At 37.1% G+C, this 21,845-nt stretch overlaps 1 protein-coding gene across 1 annotated transcript in view; it reads left to right on the top strand.

Annotated features, from left to right (window-relative positions):
• Nucleotides 1–16,700, top strand: part of plppr5b (phospholipid phosphatase related 5b) — an 88,468-nt gene extending 71,768 nt beyond the window's left edge. The window contains exons 7-8 of the mRNA XM_040127348.1: nucleotides 5,853–5,987; nucleotides 13,710–16,700. Of these exons, the coding sequence (XP_039983282.1) occupies nucleotides 5,853–5,987; nucleotides 13,710–13,739 (165 nt within the window). The 3' untranslated portion in view covers nucleotides 13,740–16,700. The remainder of the gene's footprint in view (nucleotides 1–5,852; nucleotides 5,988–13,709) is intronic.
• The last annotated feature ends 5,145 nt before the right edge of the window (nucleotides 16,701–21,845 follow it).

Below are 21,845 nucleotides of genomic sequence, written 5' to 3'. Positions count from 1 at the left end.
TGCTTTGAATCTATTACTGGCAAGCACTGTTGAGCAGTAACACAGTACTTTACACGTAATAGTAATATGTTTACGTTTTTTAGTAACGAGTAGTGTAAGGGGTTACAATTTGAAATTCAGTAATTACATCACATACTAATCCGAGTAACCCACATCCACATTCAGGACTCACCTGGATGTGTTTACACTTGGAGGGGATGTGAACCATGCAGGTGAGACCAGGACCTGGAGAGCTGTGTGCAGTCACCAAGGCTAAGCTAGCTGCTTCCGGATGGTCAGTAAATCCTTCTAAATCGTATTGTGTGTGTGGAGGAATTAGAGTTTTTTAAAAGTTCCTTTGACAGAGCTGGGCTGACAACTGAAAGTAAGGTAATGATTAATGTAATGCATTTATTTTACTGCTAAGTAATTCGTAAAGTTACAAAACTATTTTTTCAAGGAGTAATGTGTAATGAATAATTGATTACAGGTTTCATGCATCTTGTCCAACAGTGAACACTGAAATGTAATACACCTCATCACTTTGTTTTCTGTGTTGTTATTTGATTTTAATGTGGCATGTAGAATACATGTCATAATGAAACATAGTTCATTCCGTTATTAAACACAACATGCTGAATGGTTTTCATTTTAACATATGTTTTCATTTAATTAATACACAGTAAATGCAAAATGAAATACATATAACAATTAAATTTCCTTTTATTTAGGTATTTCAAAAATCTTCCATAAAGGGCAGAACTGTGTGATGAGTGTACAGTGCACACACATTAGAGTTATCTAGAATTTATTATGAATGAAGGTTCTCTGTTAGAGAGGAGTAACATTTCTTAGCACAGTGGTAGGCATGATGTCACTCTCTTCTTGTGCTGATGGATACCAGTTAGTTCTATGGAAGTGTACAATATACTGAACACTTATATCACATGGTAATTGTGGGCTACTACAGTACAGGTAATTCCACCCCTCCTATGTGTTTTTACCTGGCCTTTATAAGGGTAATTGGGAGCAACTGAGAATCTACAGTAATAATCCTATTTGGCAGACAAAATGCTTGCTTATTAATGATTCTTTCATACATGCTCTGTAAACTGTCCATCCACCAAACAAAAGTCTTGCTATTTTTGACCTGACAAAAAGCTAGGCATTAGCCAAAGATAAAGAAAGATCCAGTGGTATAAAAGAGTTTACCTGTACAACATCCAGCAGGGTAACAGAGTTGAGCTGTTCTCTACACAGCAGTATGATGGAGTTAGAGTTACACCTAATTATTGTAGGTTTATCTTCGTTGTTTGGCTGCACATGATATTTATATATAGCATGTGTTCTTTCATGAAAAACTATACATCAAGGCTTGTCTTTTACTGACAGCTGTGCTTCATGCTATCATGAAATACACATAGTGATGATAAGTGGGCCCTGGATATAGCATGTTTCCTACAGCAGCTGAAAGAAAGAAGCAGAAGATAAATAATCTCTCCCTCTTTTTTCCTTTCCTACCCCCTTTCTTCCTTTTGCATTTGACAGAGGAAGGCCAGTACTTTCTTTGCTGTGACTAGAGGGCTTGGGGGAGAGTGGGTCTTTGGTAACGCCTCGCTCATCCTCTTTCCAAAAACCTCCATTAATGGTGGCCCTGGCTAAAAACTGCAGTGCCATTAGTGATGGACAGAGATAGGAAAATACAAAGACAACATTGACTCTTTTATTAACAGAGAAACTATCATCCTCTCCTCTCCTCTCCTCTCCTCTCCTCTACCCTCATTTTAACATGGCTGCCTGAAACAAATAGCTCTCATTATCACAAAAATCAGTGAATCAAAGAGCAGATTGGCCTAGTCTTGGCTTTCCACTGATTCTTTTATATATGTACAAATTATCTCTCCGAGAGACAACTCATATATTGTGAGCAATAAAGCTTCTAAAGCGCCTGCAGATGTGTTATGGTGCATAACAATCTGGTTTAAGTTCTTCGGAATTAAATTCATAAATGGGGCCTTTTTCATTCAGAGTAAAAACCATGAAATAGATGTTCAGACAGATTAATATGTGGAATTACACCAACATTTAGGAAATTATGGGATCCTAAAATTATAAACACACCGCATATGTCAATATACAATTTGGTACTACCTGGGTCTGCATTTACTTCAGACATTACTCTTTCATCTTTGTCTATACAGGCTTGTGTTATTATCATCTGTAATGCAGTTATTATGTTTGGTAAAATAGAATTATGATTATCAAAATTCTTATACCAAATGAAGTAAAGTTATTTCAAGTTGCACTTAAGTTGCTTTACAATTTGTTTGTTTTGGTTTGTGTATTTTTTGGTTTGGTTTTTTCTTTTTTTACAAAAAGTAGCACATACTGTATAACTGCACACTAAGTTTTTACTTTTTCAAAGCCGTTCAGACTCTTTACCAACATGCAGCTCACTACAAATTAATGTAGCATCCGAAATTAACTAATGCAAACGCTTCATACACATCTCAGGATAAACTCTTGTAGTAGAACATTGACAACATTTGTCTCCCAACAGTAACACATAGTCACTCATTACACAATGATTTAAAAAAACACAACATTGTCAATAGTCTCTGAAGTAGCCTTGATTTGATATGATTTGATTTAATTTGATATTTGCATAAACCAAGATTCCATTACAACTAAAATAAAAGAATGACACCTCTCTTTAAGGCATGGGTTGTGCTTCCTTACAGTATTTGTTACAGAAATTAATCACAGTATAGATTCACTATACGTACAATGTATAGGATAACTACAGATATAAATATGCACAAATGTGTCCTCTCTTGTATCTGGGGAAGAATCTTTTCGGATGCCTGATTCTTCCCTCTCAATTTTCTCAGATATGTCCAAACATCCAGCATTCATTGCATCCAGGAGAGACATTCGTGTTCATATGGCTGGTGGTCATAAACCTTCCACCTTCATTTGGAAAAGCATTCCCCTGCGGGGTGAGGACCCTCTATGTATGGCTCTGTGTCTGGCTGCCTCCCTGTTTACTGATAAAAACTCATTCCAAAGAAATTTTACATCATATACATGGTATGAAAAAAACTAATCCCATGAGTAGGTTCTCTATTTATTTTTTTTCTAGATGTAGCAGAATTTAGAAAAATTCAGTCTAATTTTCAGTAATTTTTTGTTATGTTGTGTTTCAAAAATAAATGTAACAGTTTTACAGTAGTAGTGAATGTGTGCAAAATGGAATGTAAAAACAGAGTTTTGGTAGTGGTTGAGTTTGAGTTGTGCTGTTCTTTTGTGCTGACTGCATGAAGAGTATTGAAAAAGTGAAGTATTGAGAAATGCATGTTACTAACAGTAAAAAAGCTGTAAAAAAACAAACAAACAAACAAACATTATAAGCCCTTTGGTTTTGAAGGATAGACGTGATGTTTTTTCAAGCCAATCTTAAACCAATCCTCACATGTCATACGTACGTTAGCGAGTTATTTCTAGAAGTGATTGTCGGATTGTTCAACAGCATCTGAAATCCCCTCTCCTCAAATGTTTCCAACATTAGAGACGAGGGAGGCTGCTTCCAACAATTTGTGTAAATTTCCAAAATACACAATCTGATCCGGTGATGGGTCAGGTGTGTGGAGGTATGAAAGTCGCCAGGGTTTGAACTTTTTTCTTTCTTCATTCTTCACATAAGTACTCTGTCACTTCTCAGGTGAACGCCTGGGTGCAATGTTATAAATGTCTTCAAGGAATGAAAGAGTGGGCTGTTACCTCTATTTGTACAATTTATTACATTTTGCCCCTCTCTGTGACTGCAGGCTTTTGACCCTGCCAGAGAGTGTGGCCATTCATAATAGTTATAAACACCTTTACCTTCAGATGTGGTCAGACAACACAATATACAAACGTAGTTATTTTAAGCATTATGAACCCTTAAAGGCACAGTACAGGAAACTGTAATTGGCAAAATTATATCTAAATACATGTTAATTTTGTATGTCTTGCCATCAACTCTTAGAAATATCATCAGTTGGTGTAAATAGCTCATACATTGTTTCTTTCGATAAATTTTATCTTTATTTCCTCCTTCAACAGTTTGGCAGTGTTTCGTCACAGGGAAAGAGGTCCAAATAGCGAACACTGCTCCACCTGGGCGTCTCTTTTGATTTGTGATGGTTTTTAGTCTAAATAGTTCTAACAAAGGATGGCATAATGATTTATGTTTCAAACAACACAGGACTATTACAGGAGAAATGGGTTCATTTGGCTGATTTTACCAAAGTTCAAAGAAAAAGGATATCTCTTGTGCAGTGGAACTGGATGGTCTGGTAAACAGTTTAGTGCAGCAGAGCTCAGCAACAGGTGAACTTTTAATAGTGAGATGCCAGCGAGATATATATTTGTTTCAAACAGATGTTTTACTGTTACAGCTGTTAGAGCGCACACTGGAACAGCAGTTTCATCAATAACTTCTTCCCCTTTCCCCCTCTCTCTGCGCTGTAATGTTACAGAGTGTAGGATGTTGATACTTTTGTCAGTGTTCAGTCAAAATAAACTTGGCATTTGATATATTTTTGGGTTCAATGTAGAAGAGCTGCTGTGAGGTATTTTTAGTTCTACTTGTAAGGAATTTGTACATAAAATGGATGTGCTTGTTGGATTACAACAAAAATTTTCAAATGAAGGGCCCCAGTTCTGATGCTGAAACCAGGACTTCCGAAGCTGTTCAACAAGCACTTTGCTTGAATCATAATTATACCTAACAACATGTGGGAAAAAGCACATGAACTCGTGAAGTCCTTAGTTTTGTATACCTCACAGGCACCCCAACCTCCACCTATTAATTCTGTACAGTTTAAGGATGTCACACATCCTGGATTAGAAAAAAAATGTTGCCAGTGAACACAATCTAGGCAGCAATTACATCTCTTCCAAAACATTTTTTTGAAAAGCAAATTAGTGGGATGTAAACCTATTTTGTAGAAGACGGGGTCGAGTGGTTACATACTTATAGCATTATGTATGATTGGATGCAGAGATCCTAAATGATCCTATATTCCCAGAAGTATATTTTTTGTTCACTTCCTGCTTTTTTAAATATCTACATACAGTGTCTCTAAATTAAGTAAAACACGTAACTTTTGTGGTAAATACTGCACTTTAAGGAATAAAAGAAAAATAAGCCTACATTGAGTTGGTGTGTGACTCCAAGTTTGGCCCTTTGCTCATGGAACAAACTCAAGGACAGAAATTTGATTGGCTGTTCATGTGCAATGATTTTTCTCAAGTTTGCTAGCAATCTTTAGAACCCCCCATACAAAGCAGTCACACTGGTCCGTAGGAAATAATAGACTGAAGAGGACTCCACAGCATTCCAGCCCTCAAAGTTTATGTGTATCCCCTCTCTGCTCACCCAACTTGAAATTGCTTATTTCATCTTGAACCACAAAGCCAGGTTTTGTGCCTTATTAGAGGAGCCCATGCAACACCCACATCAATCATAGCTACAGGAAAACGCCCCCAGGAAAAAGTCAATACACACATATGTGACCTGCATACTTGGGTTACTCTGTTATTTTCAACTGAACCACTCAGGAATTTCTGTCAGTCCTTAAAAGTAAGTTACACAGACATCTCTGTCCTCTGCTTTGTTGGTGTCACGTGTGTGTGTGTGTGTGTGTGTGTGTGTGTGTGTGTGTGTGTGTGTGTGTGTGTGTGTGTGTGTGTGTGTGTGTGTGTGTGTGTGTGTGTGTGTGTGTGTGTGTGTGTGTGAGTGTGTGTGTGTATCACTTCCATTTTCATTTGTGTGTGTATCACTTCCATTTTCATTTGTGTATGTATCATATTTGCTGTGTGTGTTGTAGGTGGTGTGTGTGGTCCATAACTTCAAAGGCAAGTTACTGCTGAGCAAGGAGTCACCAGCAGAGCAGCGGCCCATCTCAGCCATGCTGAACATGGGCCGAGTAGAGAGTCCCCTGGAGAAGTACATCGCCTCACAGGTCGGTACAGTACAACACATCACAATACACCACACTCAGAACACACACCTTTTTTTGCCCTGGTTAAAGTTAATCACTTTTCCATGTTTCAATTTTGCCAGTGTGAGACTTTGCTGCTACTGTCTGTTTCAAATAACAGAAAATGTAAAAGTTATAAAAGCTATTTACATAATTTATCCAAATTGGAAACAGTCGTTTCTCTCTCATTAATAAATACCCATACATTGGTCTAATCCTCGTTTCGAGCTTTATTTATGTTCTGGATTTTAAAATATTCAGCAACAATACAGCAAATAGTACATGATACAATCTCTGTCTGGGGGAACTAGAGAATGCAGTATTAAGTTAGCAGACCCTTTATAACGCTTGTGCACTGCCCTGCCACTGCCAAGACGAATTGATGAATGAAATCAAATACACCATGATCATCAGCATGTCTGTTCTTCTCAAATACATACCACAATGTCACAGTAATCAATGTTGCAAATGTTGGCTCTGTGAAATATTGCTATGAAGTTTTTAAGTTATATTATATTACTTAAAGGGTTAAAGTGATATATATTATAAATAGCCACTACTATATTCAGTGTATGTGGTGATTTCTCTCGACCCCTAGCAGTTTGCTTTGCAATGAAACCAGCAAGCCAGGTAACTCAATGATATCTGTGAAATTAAGTTCTAGACCAGTGGTTCCCAAACTTTTTCTGCCATGCCCCCTTTGGAAGTCAAACATTTTTCACACCATCCTAACAAGTAAATTGATTACATGTCTATTAGCTGGTAACAAAAGGATCCAAGTAGAATTTTATTGAAATAAAATGATCAAGACCATGAACTGTTTGTTTCTATTCATGCACGTTTCTCATTATTTATACTGTATACTGTGCGATTAAATAAATGTCAGTTAAACTTTGTCCAAACTGCTAGAGATTTTTGACACAAGGACACACAGCTCTCCTTTTATATGGACACTGAGCTTGAGAGCACGAGAGATTCTTCCTATTTGGATTAGACTAATGTTTTATCTTAATGAGAATCACCTGTTTCTTTATTGTTCCCAAATGAATCAGATTGACATAACTTTTTCATGACAGACATTTTGACCTGTCATAGTAGGAATAGCACAGGTGGGACTAATACATTTGACAGTGTCTCTGTTCCAGCAGTTATTGCAATGCAGTGCCACAACTAATAATATTATTGGTAACCCCTGTGTTTCACAGGTCAAAATATCTGCTGTGAGAAAGGTCTGTGCAACCTTTGTTTCACTCCATCCCTTTTAGACTTTTCGGGCTGCCAGGAGGCCCTGCACCCAAGTTTTGGAACTACTAAGCTAGACCAACAAGTTCCCTTCACCAAATCACAAAATATGTATAAAAATCCAGTGTTACATTCACATGCTTTGATCACCCATTCACCAACCCAGACCTCCTGTGATTTAACATACCTACAATAATGCCACACCACTTCCACCTTTGATTCTAGGGTCACTAGAGGTGCTTGCTTATGGCCATTCCCATTTTTCTGACTTAATGTATGTGTGATGTGTACGACAGGGACCCTTGATGTGCAGGATTATTAGTATTTGTGTTTTAGAATACTATGAAACCAGCTGTTTATGTTTACTTACGTACTAAACAGTGCAGTACAGAATGAGAGACATGTATCTGTACTTTTTCATGACTGCATCCTTCTTAGACACATGCTGTCATTAGAGGGACTTATGGTGATTTTGTCTTACAATGTTAGAACCATGTGGGAACAGAAAGACGCAGGATTAAGTACCACATGGTAAGAGGGTAATACACATAAAAGAAGTGTTTACTTCGTGTGCTTTGAAAAGATTCTACAAGAAATAATACCAGGTTTATACAAGTGTTCAAACTCTCTTTAAAGCTGACTGGAAACCGAATCATCATCCCACAGAAACTGTTTAAAATTTAAAATTGATAGTAATTAACATGAATTAGTGAACAACAACATCAACAGTAAAAACAGTAGTAGTTCTGTTGTTGAATATATAAGTGCCTCTGAGGTGATATGATTCAGGAACAGCCGCGTGTGTCTTCTACGTTTGTTTTTGTGACATCAGCATATAGCAGCAGATCAGGCACTGAACCTCTGTGACCTGCCATGGTAACTCATGTTGCTTAATGCCAGACTAAAGCTGGGCAGTCTCTGAGCATTATGTGACTGCTGTATTTTGGGCGTAAGATGCAGGTAGAACAGTAACTAGGCTGGCCATGCTTAAAGGTTAGATTTCTATTTTTACAACGACTGTTTTGATACAATAATCACATGCTCCATGGCTGTCTGCAAAGAGATCTGTTCCTGTTCTAATCTGGTCATTTTGGTCAAATTCAACATGTGTATTAATGTCATTAATACTGCATAGTTGGTTTTAGTGACAGACAGACACATTTAATCCTAATAACAGTACACAATATCAGTCAGTTCTTTCTTCTAAAATATTATTATTGGCATTTAAGGATAATTCTGGTTTATTACAACATGGGTCTTTTCACAATCACAACATTGTATTCATCACCCTATCAGATGAGGTGAAGATGATCGGACTGGAATAAAACAAACCTCTGGGTTAGGTTGAGGGTATGTGTGTATATATATATATATATATATATATATATATATATATACACCACTATGTGACTGATACACTTCCAGAGGATATTATTATCTCTGATGTCCATCAGCATCAAAGTAATTCGGTGATAGTTGTCTGTACATCCATGGGTAGAGTGCAAACAGGAACTGTTAATTGCTGAGTCAGCATACTTTTAATGTTGGAAATTTGCCAAAATGTAAACACATATAGGCTCAAAAGAGAATACCAATACCTACCCGGAGCTGACATTAAAACAGCTCATTTAACGAGCTTTTTCTGGGTTTTGCTCTCCTGATGTCGATTTTCTCTCCTGATGTCGATTTTCACACAAAAGTCAAATTTCACACTGAGCTGAAATAAGAAGATGGTCTTCCCATGGGAAAAAACAAAAAACAAAACAGAAATCCACTTTAAAATAAAGGGTCATCACTTTGGATGCGATTTAAATTACATGATGACCTGCAAGTTCACAGAAAAACAGCTATAATTATTACTGTGGTGACCAGACCAGGTAATGTTAAAACCCCACCCCATCTCCCTGTGAGACATAAATCCAAATTGGGCCTAAGACAGACATACTACTCTATTAATAAAAGATAAGAAAGATAATGCAAATGTAAAACGATGAAAGGACATCAAACCAGTTCACTTCAGGACATGAGCCTTTATTGCATGTCCTTTACCATATCTCTCCCCTCGATTCCTGTAATCTTTTTACTGTCTGCATCTCTAATAAAGGCATAAAAATTCCCCCCAAAAATACTTAAAAAACAATATGGGAAAAAGACCTAGTTAGAGATCAGTACTCATATTTAACCATTGCAGGTACAGGAATAGTCAATGATGGAAGAAATCAAGTGATTCAGCTTTGAGTTTGGGAGCCTCAAGAACAGAACAGTCTTAAGATCTGAGGCAGTGAGTTTGCTGTACTACAGAAGAGATGTAAAGTAGTCTGTTTTCCTAGACAGGCTTTTAAAATCTATAGTAGAGTGTGCATCTCTTTTGTCACTGAGAGAGAGCGTCAACCTACACTCCTGTACAAATCACAGTGGTGATGATCATCTGATATGAATTAAATGACTTAAGTGTCAAGAGTCGAGTATGTATATAAATAAATCACCATAATACAAATACACACATGAATGTAAACTGAATTATAACTACAGAGTCTGTACAGAAGGTTAAGCTTTTGTTTGAATTTCCTGCACATTGAGGATTTATTCACGAAATGTGGGGCTCTCATTTCAAGTTTGACCGCCAAATATCGTGGTTTAGATAATACAGATAAACTACTCTTAGTCCTCAACCTGTCTGATCATCTAACTGCTTTTGTTGCTTATTGCTCATGTTCCCCTGTCAGAACTTTTGTTATGGATGTCAGCATGTTCCCAGATCTCAATGAATACGATGTTTTCATAAACTGATAGAAATTATGACCACAACTAAAAAAATAAAAAACAAGGTATAATAAAGTTGAATTTTCCTTGAACATATCTATGTATATTGGTCAAACCCTGATCCTTTGCCTCACTGACTGCCCATCTTCTGGGCTTGTTGCCCTCTTGTTCCATAGTCACCAAACCGGTTTGCATCCAGGGAAGTTAGAAAGAGGATTGGGCTGATGCAGAAAACATAATACTGTCCAGAGTATATGGCATATTTGGTTGAAGTGCTTTTTCTGATTCCTCTTGCATCTGAGTGAAATATCTCTTTTTACAACGTTTGATTTTATAATACCAGAGCTGTGTATTTCTATTTACTCTAGCTTGCTGTGTTCTCTTTTCGCATCCTCTGATAAGATACACATTTACCAGTTAAATCTAGAAAATCACAGCTCCTATCTGATGATTCAATTCACCACCTCCTGCTGGAAGAGCCTGTGCTCACTTGTCTGACAAAGAGTAAAAAATCTCACAATCTCACCTTGGCGAAGACAGGCTCAGTGTAAAATTGCTCTAAAAATAGCTCAGCCTAAAGATGCCTGGAAGCTAAACAAGCCACAGTAAACAAAATGCCAAGGCAGGAAGGAACCTTTGAGCAGCAAAAAATGAATTCCATGCTTTTATTTTGCTGTTTTTTCTTCTGTACTGGAGTGGAATGATATCACTTCAAGTCTCTACAACATGCTAAACCCGGCTGAAAGATGCCATAGCCATATATTTATCACTGGCTAAGTATAATTTCCCTGAAAGATAATTGTGTGAAACAAGCTAATGATTTGATTTAGTTGTTAAAAAAAATTGGATTTTTAGAAAATTGAATAGATTATTCGTTGTCTTTAATGAAACACCCAGGTGAAAATCACACTTTCTTGTTTGGGAGGGTGAATTATTGCTTGCTTTATTAGAAACACAACGTCAGAACGTCAAGAACTACCACATGTTGGAGATATTTCCTCCAATATAAATGCTATTATTTCTCCTAGTCAAATGAATAGTCTAAAGGATGAAGAAATTCATATCAGTTAATTTGTATGTATGACTGGCTTAGTCATATGTATGTGTGTCATGTTGCAGAGTTCATGAAAAGAAAACATTTAACATACACAAGATCCGGATAAACACAGTAGCAGTAAAGATGTCCTTGCTGATAATAAGCACAGAGCTAGTTGAGTCCTTCATAATGAAATGCAGTTTAGAGAATTCTTTTACATAAAAATGTACTCATACTGTACAGTACCATCGGACTTATGATATGGTATTATAAAACTATGTCATCTTTCAGCTTCCATAAAAAGCTTTGGTGTGGTATTAGCCTGATATTGGATATGGTATTAGTATGTTATTAGTTCTTTAATTCTCATTATAGGGCATGGTGTCAAGTAGGAGGCTACTCAGACACCCAGGGAAACAATTCATTGGCTTTAATTGGAAACCTCAAAAGACTGCTGGATGAGATTATTTTACCAAATCCCGCTAGTATATTGTGAAAGCTAGTGACATATCATTTTTCTCTGCCATATGCCAATAGACATATAGCAAAAAAGTACTAGTCAAAGTGGATAATTATTAAGAATTAGCATATGATGTTAAAACAAGAATGACAAAGTATGTGCTGCTGGGAATTGGCATCTGTCAGTGGAATATGAGACATACCATTTAAAGTGGCATATGTAGGTAGAATGGCAGCAGCATACCAATGGTCAATGTGACATACCATTCTGAATTGGCACATGCCATAAAACAAGAGTTCCCCAGCCACCTTTCAATTTCTGTATCACTCTCAAACTAGACCCAGTGTTTGCAGATAGTGGAGCAGAAAAAACACATCCACATGTGAGCCATAGTGTGAAACATTCTGCTCTCACATCTGCTGGAATTTGGCACGGTAGCTGGAATGGCAGTGGCTCATTTCACGCAGCCTTAAATGAGAAAATTAGACTGAGAAACTATGAGAATTTTTACCTGTCATCCAGGGACACACCCATGCAAAGGTCATACAGCATCACTTTTAAATTATATGACCCCTGTACTGTACAAGGGGAAATTTATGAAATGTAGGTAATAAGGTTACCTCTTGAAATGAGAGTTAAAGGGGTGATAGTGGTATGAATTGATGTTGCTCCATCAGTAACTAAAGAATTAGGACATTACTGAGTAGTATTTCGTCATCATCATGAAATCTGTAATTGTATGGGGCATTTTAAGAATTCAGCTAGTTTCTCTTCAAATGTACATACCTGGTATTCACACAAACCCAATGACTTCCCTGTGTGCACAGAAAGTATACTGTACCATCACCTTTAGAGTTCTCCAATTCCATGTTTTACCAAAGTACCTGGTGTCACTGACTTTATAAATCAGTTGGTATATTTGTTTATATAGAATATTTCATATACTGTATAACAAATTAAAATGCAATTCAAGTCTTCATACTTAAATGACAATCTACCATAAGAATGTAAACCATGGTCTCCAGAGTTGAAGTCATATTTGCTGTAGACCAAAGCATCCACCACTTGTGACTTGTGATTAAACCACAAACAATTGTTCTTTTAGCATTTGAGTAAAAAATTAGTGCTTTCATTTTCTGACAAGGACAGCCTGAACAGGACATCCTCTCCTCTACTTATCAATGTAGCTACTTCAATAGGGAAAAAAGCTCTCCAGGCCTCCACCTTCCCCCTCCCAACTTCTCTTCTCTTGCTCCACAGCCAAACACACTCTGAGGTTGGATTAGAAAATTAAAGCTTTTAGTCTCCAATGAGGTCACATCCATCCCTTGCTTCTGATTCTTAAATGCTGTGAAAATCGTTTTATCAGGCCTGAGCCTGTTTCTACTTTAAATGCTTTGATATATGTTTAGGACTTCATGAGAATGATTGCCGTGCTATGATGGTGTGTTTTGGAGTTATAGATGTCCTTAACTTTAAGGAAAATTCCATTATTTTTCAACCTGACACATTTTCCAAAAATACGGCCTGTGACTCTATGGGATGTGCTAACTTTGCACTTGCCACCTCCATTGTAGAGATTTAGGGCAATGATAACTTGTGCAAAAACAACCTGAATTGGGGAAAGCTGTGCAAGCATCCAACAGCCTTTGAAATAAACATGATTTTACATTAATCATTTCACATTTCAACACTTTCAACACTTGTCTCTGAGTCTGATCTTAGGTAAATTAACAAAACTAGCACCAGCAAATAGACATTATGGCTAACTCCACATAGGCATCTACATCTGGGTCATCTTTCGCAAGTCGTTTTCCCAAATCTCTACAACAGTGGTGGCAAGCATAAGTTAGCATGACCCAGGTTGAAATATTTCAGAATTTTCATTTAAACATCCCCAGATTTGAAACCTCTTTAAGATTTCCTATCTTTTCTTCTGTGAAAGCCATCTTAAATGATTCTTTTATTTGGAGTCTTCTCTCATAGATATATTTGTACACAAATGTAGGAGACATCTAGGAGATTTTGGCAAGATCTCCTGTGGTTGGATGATGACTGGAATTTTCATATAAACTGACCAAGAGCTGCTTGAAATTATTTTCAATTAAAAGTGTCAAGATCAACCAAACTAAATTTCTTCTTTCCATTACTCTGACTCCCCCCCCCCCCCGGTCATCCACCTCCTATCCCACCCCACCTGTAGAATCACATCGCCTTCGCTGAGGTCACATGACGTGGAGTGTGGCAGACCCATTGGACGTCAGCACTCTTCACTGTCCAATCCAATTAACTGGAGTGCAGCGCTAAACCCATTCTCTATGTTAGTCTGGTCTGCGGTATGTTGTTCTATGTTGTCTTTATCAGGCCCCTGTTGTCATTTGCACTTTCTTGTATTCAAGGAAAAAAAATAATGAAAGAAGACTCAGTAACTCAGCAGGACAGGTTGCTTCTGCGTTCTCCATCTATGCACTTACTCTGAATCCTTGACAGATTCCAGCTTGTTGTGAGGCAAACCCCGAAGCGGACTTGTTGCACACTGTGGGACTCTAGAAGAAAAAGTTAAGAGCTAAATTCACCATCTCAACTCTGCCTAGGGTCAAACATTTTCTTATGGTTTGATTATTTTGTGTGTGAAACAGTATGGTTCCAAAAGGATGGCTGTAAGAAAAACTATCCGGTCAGTAAGCTGATTGAGAGTATCCAAACAGAGAGGACGATGGAAAACCCTCTCTTATTATGTTTATAAAGCTGATTTCCTCCGAATGGAGGAAATCAGCTCTACACAACATTCAGAGGACTATATCAGAATGTGACACTGACTTCTGAGACCATATTTATTAAACCAATTAAGGCTAAATTTTGGACATAAAATGGAAGATAATACTAAAAATCCTTAAACTCATCCTAATCCTAAACTCAATTTATTTTTACTTAAAATGCTCCTGAATTTAAGACAGCTCCAGTGGTCTCATTAGTTTTTTAAGAGTAGCATCATAGGGTCCTAGAACATCGTACAGATGTAGAGGAGAGCACTGTTCAATATATCATTGGTCATAAGGAACACAACATTTACTCTATCAATAGGAGTTAAGTTCAGATGTCCTTTTTTGCCTTTGTCTTTTACCTTGTGGAGGCAGGGTTTTCATTAAAGAACTTTGATGACATAAAAAATCATGTTTTTGATCAATAACAAAGTGTCTGACTTTGCTGAGCTTTGAACGAACAAAGAGACAAACACCCCAGAATACAGGCAGTTGTCATATTAACTGTCACACCATTTAATGTTATAAAAACCTGATCCATATAAACTGCTCCACAAAAGAATCACGACTAGCAGTCATCAGACAAGAATTTATGGCTCTAATGTGTCTCTTGAATATACTACCTTTTTTCTGCTTAGCGATTCAGCTTGTTGGCCTGCTTACTGGCAGCTTGGTGGGTTATTGTGGCTGGCTAGTGTTAGCATTTTCCCAGCTAGCAAGCAGTTATCAGGTAGTTGGCCACCAAGCTTCCTGCACCAACTTTTCAAAGGGCCTGCAGGTGAATTGCACTGTGCTGCTACCTGTATTGTCTTAGCACTAAGACTGAAATCAATTTTGGTTGCAATCTCTTTGCATACACGTTTTTCTGTATTCCCGTTTTTTTAATCTGTTATCACATGTACCCAGTCTACCATCAGCAGAAATTGCTCCCTAGCTCCAGTTTGATTTTCTTTTGGTTTCCATTTAAGACAATTTCAGGTAATTTCATCCCTGTTTACAGATGGCACATTACTTCCATACATTCTTATTTTGAGATTTGGGAAGTGTGTACATTTGCTCCTTTGCATCCTAGGAATACCAACAACACCTTTCTGTCTATAGACCCGTACAGACATTTATGTGTATCTTTGGAAAACATCATGTTAGTTTTATTTATATTTAGCACCAAGTCATAACAGAAGTTATCTCAGGGCACTTTTCATTTAGAGCAGATCTAGACTGTACTCTTTATAATAATACTTACAGAGACAAATTCCCGCAATGAGCAACAACTTGGCAAGGAACAGTGGCAAGGAAAAACTCCCTTTTTAAAAAGCAGAAACCTTGAGCAGAACCAGGCTCAGGGTGGGTGGCCATCTGCCTCGACTGATTGGTTTTAGAGAGAAAGAGAGAGGGAGAGAGAGAGAAAGAAAGAAAGAGAGAGAGAGACACTCAGTCCCTCAGTCACTCAGCCTCAGTCCCTTTGCGTCTTTGTAAATTCTAATCATAATGTGTAAAAATAATTTACTAGCCTAAATGTTTTAGGACAAATATGGGAAGAGTGAATTATAGATCACATCAAAATATAGTTTTTACCCAACACATGGAGGTTGATTTTCAGTGTCACTGGCGACTGAAAGAAAATGGAACCGTCAGACATTTGATATGTGTTTACTGCTAAAGGACAACCAACAATGACAAAGTGGAATGTTGGACAGACACAGGTCTGTCCATGCCAGTATTAAACTCCTTGTGGTGATTGGGTTTTGGATCAGCTTTGTTTTGCGAAAATAACCCTGATGAGTTTGTTTTAAAAAGTGAGGTAGTGAGAGAGGTTGGGGGAGTTTACTAGGCAGGGAGGTCTTGCAAGTCTCCCAACTTTTTTGAAGTGTAATTCTTTATCAATTGAGTACTGTCTAAATAACAACTATTGGAACTTTGATAAATATGGGCTCAGATCAAAATAGCAAATAAGAAAAAATGCTAACATTATGTGTTTGTATTCATTTGTCATTTTGTTCTCCTGACATCTCTATGAGTATTTAGGGTGCGTGCCCAAGAGTGGATATGTGTTTGTACACTGTATATGCAGTCAACTCCAACAAATGAAAACACAATACACTCTGACAATATACACACCAAACTGTCAGGGTTTCTTAGTCACACCAGACAATCACCACCTCCTTCTCTCTTTCTTTTTATTTCTCTGTTCCTCTTTATCTATATTTTATCTTTATTTTTCCTCCTTAGAAAATCTACAGTTGAGATTTTTCCTCTTTTCTCAGAGGTAATATTTATTCATTGTCTGTGTCATGAAACAAGCGACATGGAGACATGCTGGGCTGCCTTTACACTGGGGTAAGACTGTCTCTATAATTCTGTCTCACAGCTAGTCAGGACATGAAAATCTTTGATCATCGGCAAGGCTGCATGTGTTTTTGTTGCACTATTTTTTCCCTAAAATTTCTGTCATGTAACTCAGTGTAACATTAAACATGAAAGAATCATTTTCTTGGAATCTGGTTGGATTTATACATTAATTACTATCACTCATAATGGACATATTACAGTTTCTTTTAATGTATACACCTATCCACCATGACATTAAAACTGGTAAGTGATTTTAATATTGGGGCTGAATGGTACATATAATATAGATGCACAGACAGACAGACACACACACACACACACACACACACACACACACACACACACACACACACATATAAACATATATATTAACATATGTGTGTATATATATGTGTGTGTGTGTGTGTGTGTGTGTGTGTGTGTGTGTGTATATATATATATACACACATTACGTGAAGTGGAGATTTCTGGCTCAAAGTAAAGAGAAAAAAATCTACAGACGTAAATACACAAAGTGTAGTAAAATACACTATTATGTGTTCTTTGGACGTTTTCTTTCCACTAATCCGAAAGAAGATATGTTATGTAAGCAAAATAGCCCAAAATCACCAGTACATGAAAAAACAATGTTTTTGCCTGCAGTGTCTAGCCCTGGATTCCAGGACATGATTCAATGGTTAGAAAATCCTGTTTGCTTTCTTCCACAGAGTCAGATGAGAAGATTTATTTCCATCTGGTTTTACAGTACAGAAACATTTCCAGGATGATTTAGCCTACCTTTGCACAAAGACTGGATGGAAGGGGAAACTAAATAATTGTTCAGTTATGGTTTTCCTTTTCTTATACGTGGTTATATTTTCTCATCTAATCTTATAATTCTTATATATCTGTAGTCACATTGCCCATCTTCACTTTTTATATGTTAAATACAAGATATAAAGATACATAAAAGAACTTTGGAGCTGAGGGTGTCCTTTTTTTTCTCTTTTGATGTAGCTAGACTATCTCTGTACTGGACGTACATAGATGATACCCTTATTCTTATGTTACTCTGGGTAACACAGCAACATATTCCCAAGAATGCAGAACATTTTTAGGTACAGCACATTACAATAATTTGACAGAATTAAACAACAAATACTCACACTGGACAACCTGAAAAAGCTATCACCTAACTAACAGGTTTTGCTCAGCCTATTAGCCTCTTTGCGCTCATTTGTTTGATGCTACTGTACAGTTTTAGAGTCTGAGTCTCATTACACTGAGTCATCAACATCCATGGAAAGCCATTTCTTAGCTTTAGGACACTACCTGGCTAGTAGCATCAGTATGTGACTATTGTGTACTACCATTACATTATCGTCTCAGAGCTAACCATCTGTTTTTGAAAAACCCAGTGAGTTGCTTAACACTTACCACTGCCCTGAGCATATTTCTAGAATTCTCAACAACACAACCATCTGGTTTCTTATCCATGTATTGATATACAGTATATACATATTGAGCTTCTCCAGCTACCCTGTTATGGCACAGAGTCAAAAATCATTTCTCTTTTTTGACTGGACCACAACAGTGAGGCGAGCCTTAGAGACACAAATGTCCGTGACTGACTGATTGACTGAGTTAAGAAGTTACACCATTGGTCAGCTGAATGCTGTGTGAATGAGAGCTGCAGTTCCACGATTGGCCGTCAGTCCAAGTGTAGGAGTCTTCCCATTGGCTGTTGCTGTTTCAAAACGAAGCACAGTCATTGAATTTTAACTTATGTGTATGGTGATTTTGTCAGACAACATTGCAGTTGTAAAATCAGGAATTTAGCAGTGCAGAGCAGAAGCTTGGAAATGTCTTGGTAGTGACTGCTGGTTAACGTGTAGTCTTAAAGGGGCCACGTTTCAGTCACTATTTCATACTTGTTTCGTTGTCTGACAGTAGAAACAGAAAAACACAAATACATGGAAACAGTATTAAAATACTGTATATGTGAGCACAGAGAGCAGGAAAGAGGCAAACATTTAGAAAGTGGTCAAGCCATACGCTAGGTTTTGACCTAGTCTTGTTTTAATCCAGAAGGTTACAGGAGAGTCTGGGGATTTTAGAAATACAGCTGGGGACTCTTGTTGCAAGTCATCCCAATCACTCTCTCTCCTCAATTCCTGTAATCTCTTTACTGAGTCTCTCTAATAAAGGAAAAATATATATTCTTAAAAATGTAATCCTAAAAAGTTTAAACACAAAAAAATGGATGGTGGTAAATTAATTTAATCCACCCTCTGTATTTTTTGCTGGGTGCTTATTTTCCAGAGAACCTGATGCTTAGCTCGTCAAATGTAATGGTAAAAATGCAGCTTTAACTGGTTCATCATTGAATAAATTACTGTCCTTGATTAAATAATTGTTTGTAAGCAGTAACTAATATTGATGTAACTGATAATTGGACAAATATGCTGTATATTTGCATTGTACCAAAGTCAAAGTGCCATCCCTAATTTGTATTAAGTCATACTCCTTTGTAGCAATAACTTGCCAGGCTTTCTTTCCCATCAGGAGATAGGATAAGAACACAGTGAAGATCTAATTCTCTTGCCCCTTCAAATCTCTATTTTTGTAATAATCACTAAAGCACTTATAAATAATCACTCCAGAAAGGAAAATGCAAAAATCAGCACTTTAAATCAAGCTGTAACACTTCTCATTACTAATGAAATGACCATTAATGCCTCTGGTGCTTGAAAACAAACATCACACAGAATATTCAGGACTCTTAAAAAAAAAATGTTTGCTCACATGTGCATTGCAACAGCTACTACACCATCACAGTATATTTAAAGGAAAAGAGAACTATAAAAATGTATATGTTAAAATTATAAATATAATACGCACACACACACACACACACACACACACACACACACATATACATATATATATCCTTTTCGTAATATTCTACATTAATGCTGTCTATTTTCGTATGACTGCACTGTGTGAGTGTTCACAATACCTTTTATTCCTCAGATAACTGTTATTGCTTATTCATGTTATTTTACTGAAATTTGGTCTATTTCATGTTATTGTTCAAAGTTTCAGTTACATTTTTATACTGTTTTTTGTGAATAGTGACATTCATGTTTGTTATGTTAACATTGTGTTCCTTACCTTGCTGTGTATTCCACCATCCTTCCTGAAATTAGTTTGTTCTAAGACATAATTCACAAAATTTTCTAAACTGGGGGGTTTTATCTTTTTCCCCAGTCTGTCATGTGATTTTTTTTGCCTCTAGTGGATCATTTTGTATGGATGTTGTTGCTCTTCTTCTGTCCCAGTTCTTTTTATATTATACATATTTCTTTTTAAAATTTCTGCTTTTCAACTTCTGTTCAAATTGTGACCTTTTACACTGTAGGTAATAAAGCAATTTAAAGCCTTTGAATAAAAAACATTGAAAGGTCTCACATTTGTCTCCAGAAATTGTCTCATTCTTCTGTTGTGAAAGCAAAGTAACTTGTATCATGTGGGATCTGTACTTCATTCTTTTCCGTTCTAACTTTTTTATACTTTTATACATTTTTTATACTACAGCTTCAGTTTTGAGGGACTGCCTCTTCAGAGTTTTGTTTCCTACAATGTTTGAGTCCTAAATCATAAGAATGGTAGTATAGAATAGTAGCATAAAATATGTATTAATAAAAGAGTCACTGTGGATCTTCCAGCAAGTCCTTCAAACTAAATGACAAAATATGTTGTTTTCCTGAAATCCAAAGAAAATTGTTTCCCAAGCAGGTCAGTGATAATACTCAAAAGTAATATGGAAGGTGAGCTGTTGAATACAAAAATCAAGAAGAGGTGCAAGAATCACCTCCTATACTTGTGGGTGTAATGAGATCAATTGCCAAGAACTTCAAGTATGTGGAAGAGAGTCACCGTTAAATACAATTCAATTATTTTCACTAACTGTTACAAATCACTGTTTTACAATAAATTAGTTGTATTGTGTGACATCACTGTGGTTAAGGTTTGGTTAGGTTTAGGGACAGAGAAAAGTGGTTCAGCTTAAAATGTGTATTTTGTTAAGGTTAGCGGACCTTCATAGGGTAGGAAATGGTTTGAAACAGGAAATGAACAGTGGCCTCCCAAGGTAATCGTGTTTCAGTGTGTTGTTGACCCATCTAGCCACCTAGACCTCCCTATCTGGTCTTTGTTTTTCTAGGATAGCATCACAGGATTTCCTCTTTCCCGCCTTAGCAGTTGGAGGTCTTTGTCCCTCGGAATTAAACAGAGTTGTTTTGGGGCACTTGTTGAAATGAATGATGTTCATGTTTTTCTAGCAAAGGACTTATTATGGAAGTCTTTCATGAATCTTGAGACAGGGGAGACAATATCTACAAAGTTGGTGTCCGGTGGGTGGCAACCTACCGTTGCCTCTAGTGGATCATTGCATCCACAGATATTGTCTGGAGCCAATAGTGCAGAATTTTGTTACTGTCCATAAGGTTGCTTTCTCTTTGGAGTGCTGTGATGGGTTATTCTAACAATATCTACAAAGTTGGTGTCAGGTTGGTGGCAACGATAGTGAAGCTAATAGTGCAGAATTTTGTTACTCTCAGTCCATAAGGTTGCTTTCTCTTTCGAGTGCTGTGATAGGTTATTCTGTAACTGTTTTGTGCAGTTGTAGCACATTTCAGTGTCTGAATTGGACACATTTTATACCATTGGCAAAATGAGAATACTGATAAACTGTGCAGTTGTTTGGTGGGTTTTGGAGAGGACTACAACAGTAGATCTGTTTGGGTTTATAAGGGCTGTATTTGTGTATGTATGTATATACACACACACACACACACACACAAGCACACACGCACACACACACACACACACACACACACACATATATATATATATATATATATATATATATACATTACAGTATATACATACAAAAAAAAAAATCTCCCTCTCACAAGCTTGGGTCCTCTACCAGAGTCCTGGGAGTTTGAGGGTTCTGCGCTGTTCTGGACAGAGACCTCAGATGTTGTACCCGGAATCTGCTGGAGCCATTCTCCCAGTTTGTGGGTCACAGCCCCCAGTGCTCAAATTACCACTGGCACCACTGTTGCCTTTACTCCCCGCACATATATATATATAGATATATATATAAACCACTGAATCATGTCCTGAACCTTTGAGATGAACACAGTCGCCCCAGACAATCAACCTTGATGAATATTCCATTG

Source organism: Xiphias gladius, chromosome 5 (genome assembly GCF_016859285.1).
Source record: "Xiphias gladius isolate SHS-SW01 ecotype Sanya breed wild chromosome 5, ASM1685928v1, whole genome shotgun sequence".
Lineage (NCBI taxonomy): Eukaryota > Metazoa > Chordata > Actinopteri > Istiophoriformes > Xiphiidae > Xiphias > Xiphias gladius.
This window is presented reverse-complemented; position numbering and strand designations above follow the sequence as displayed.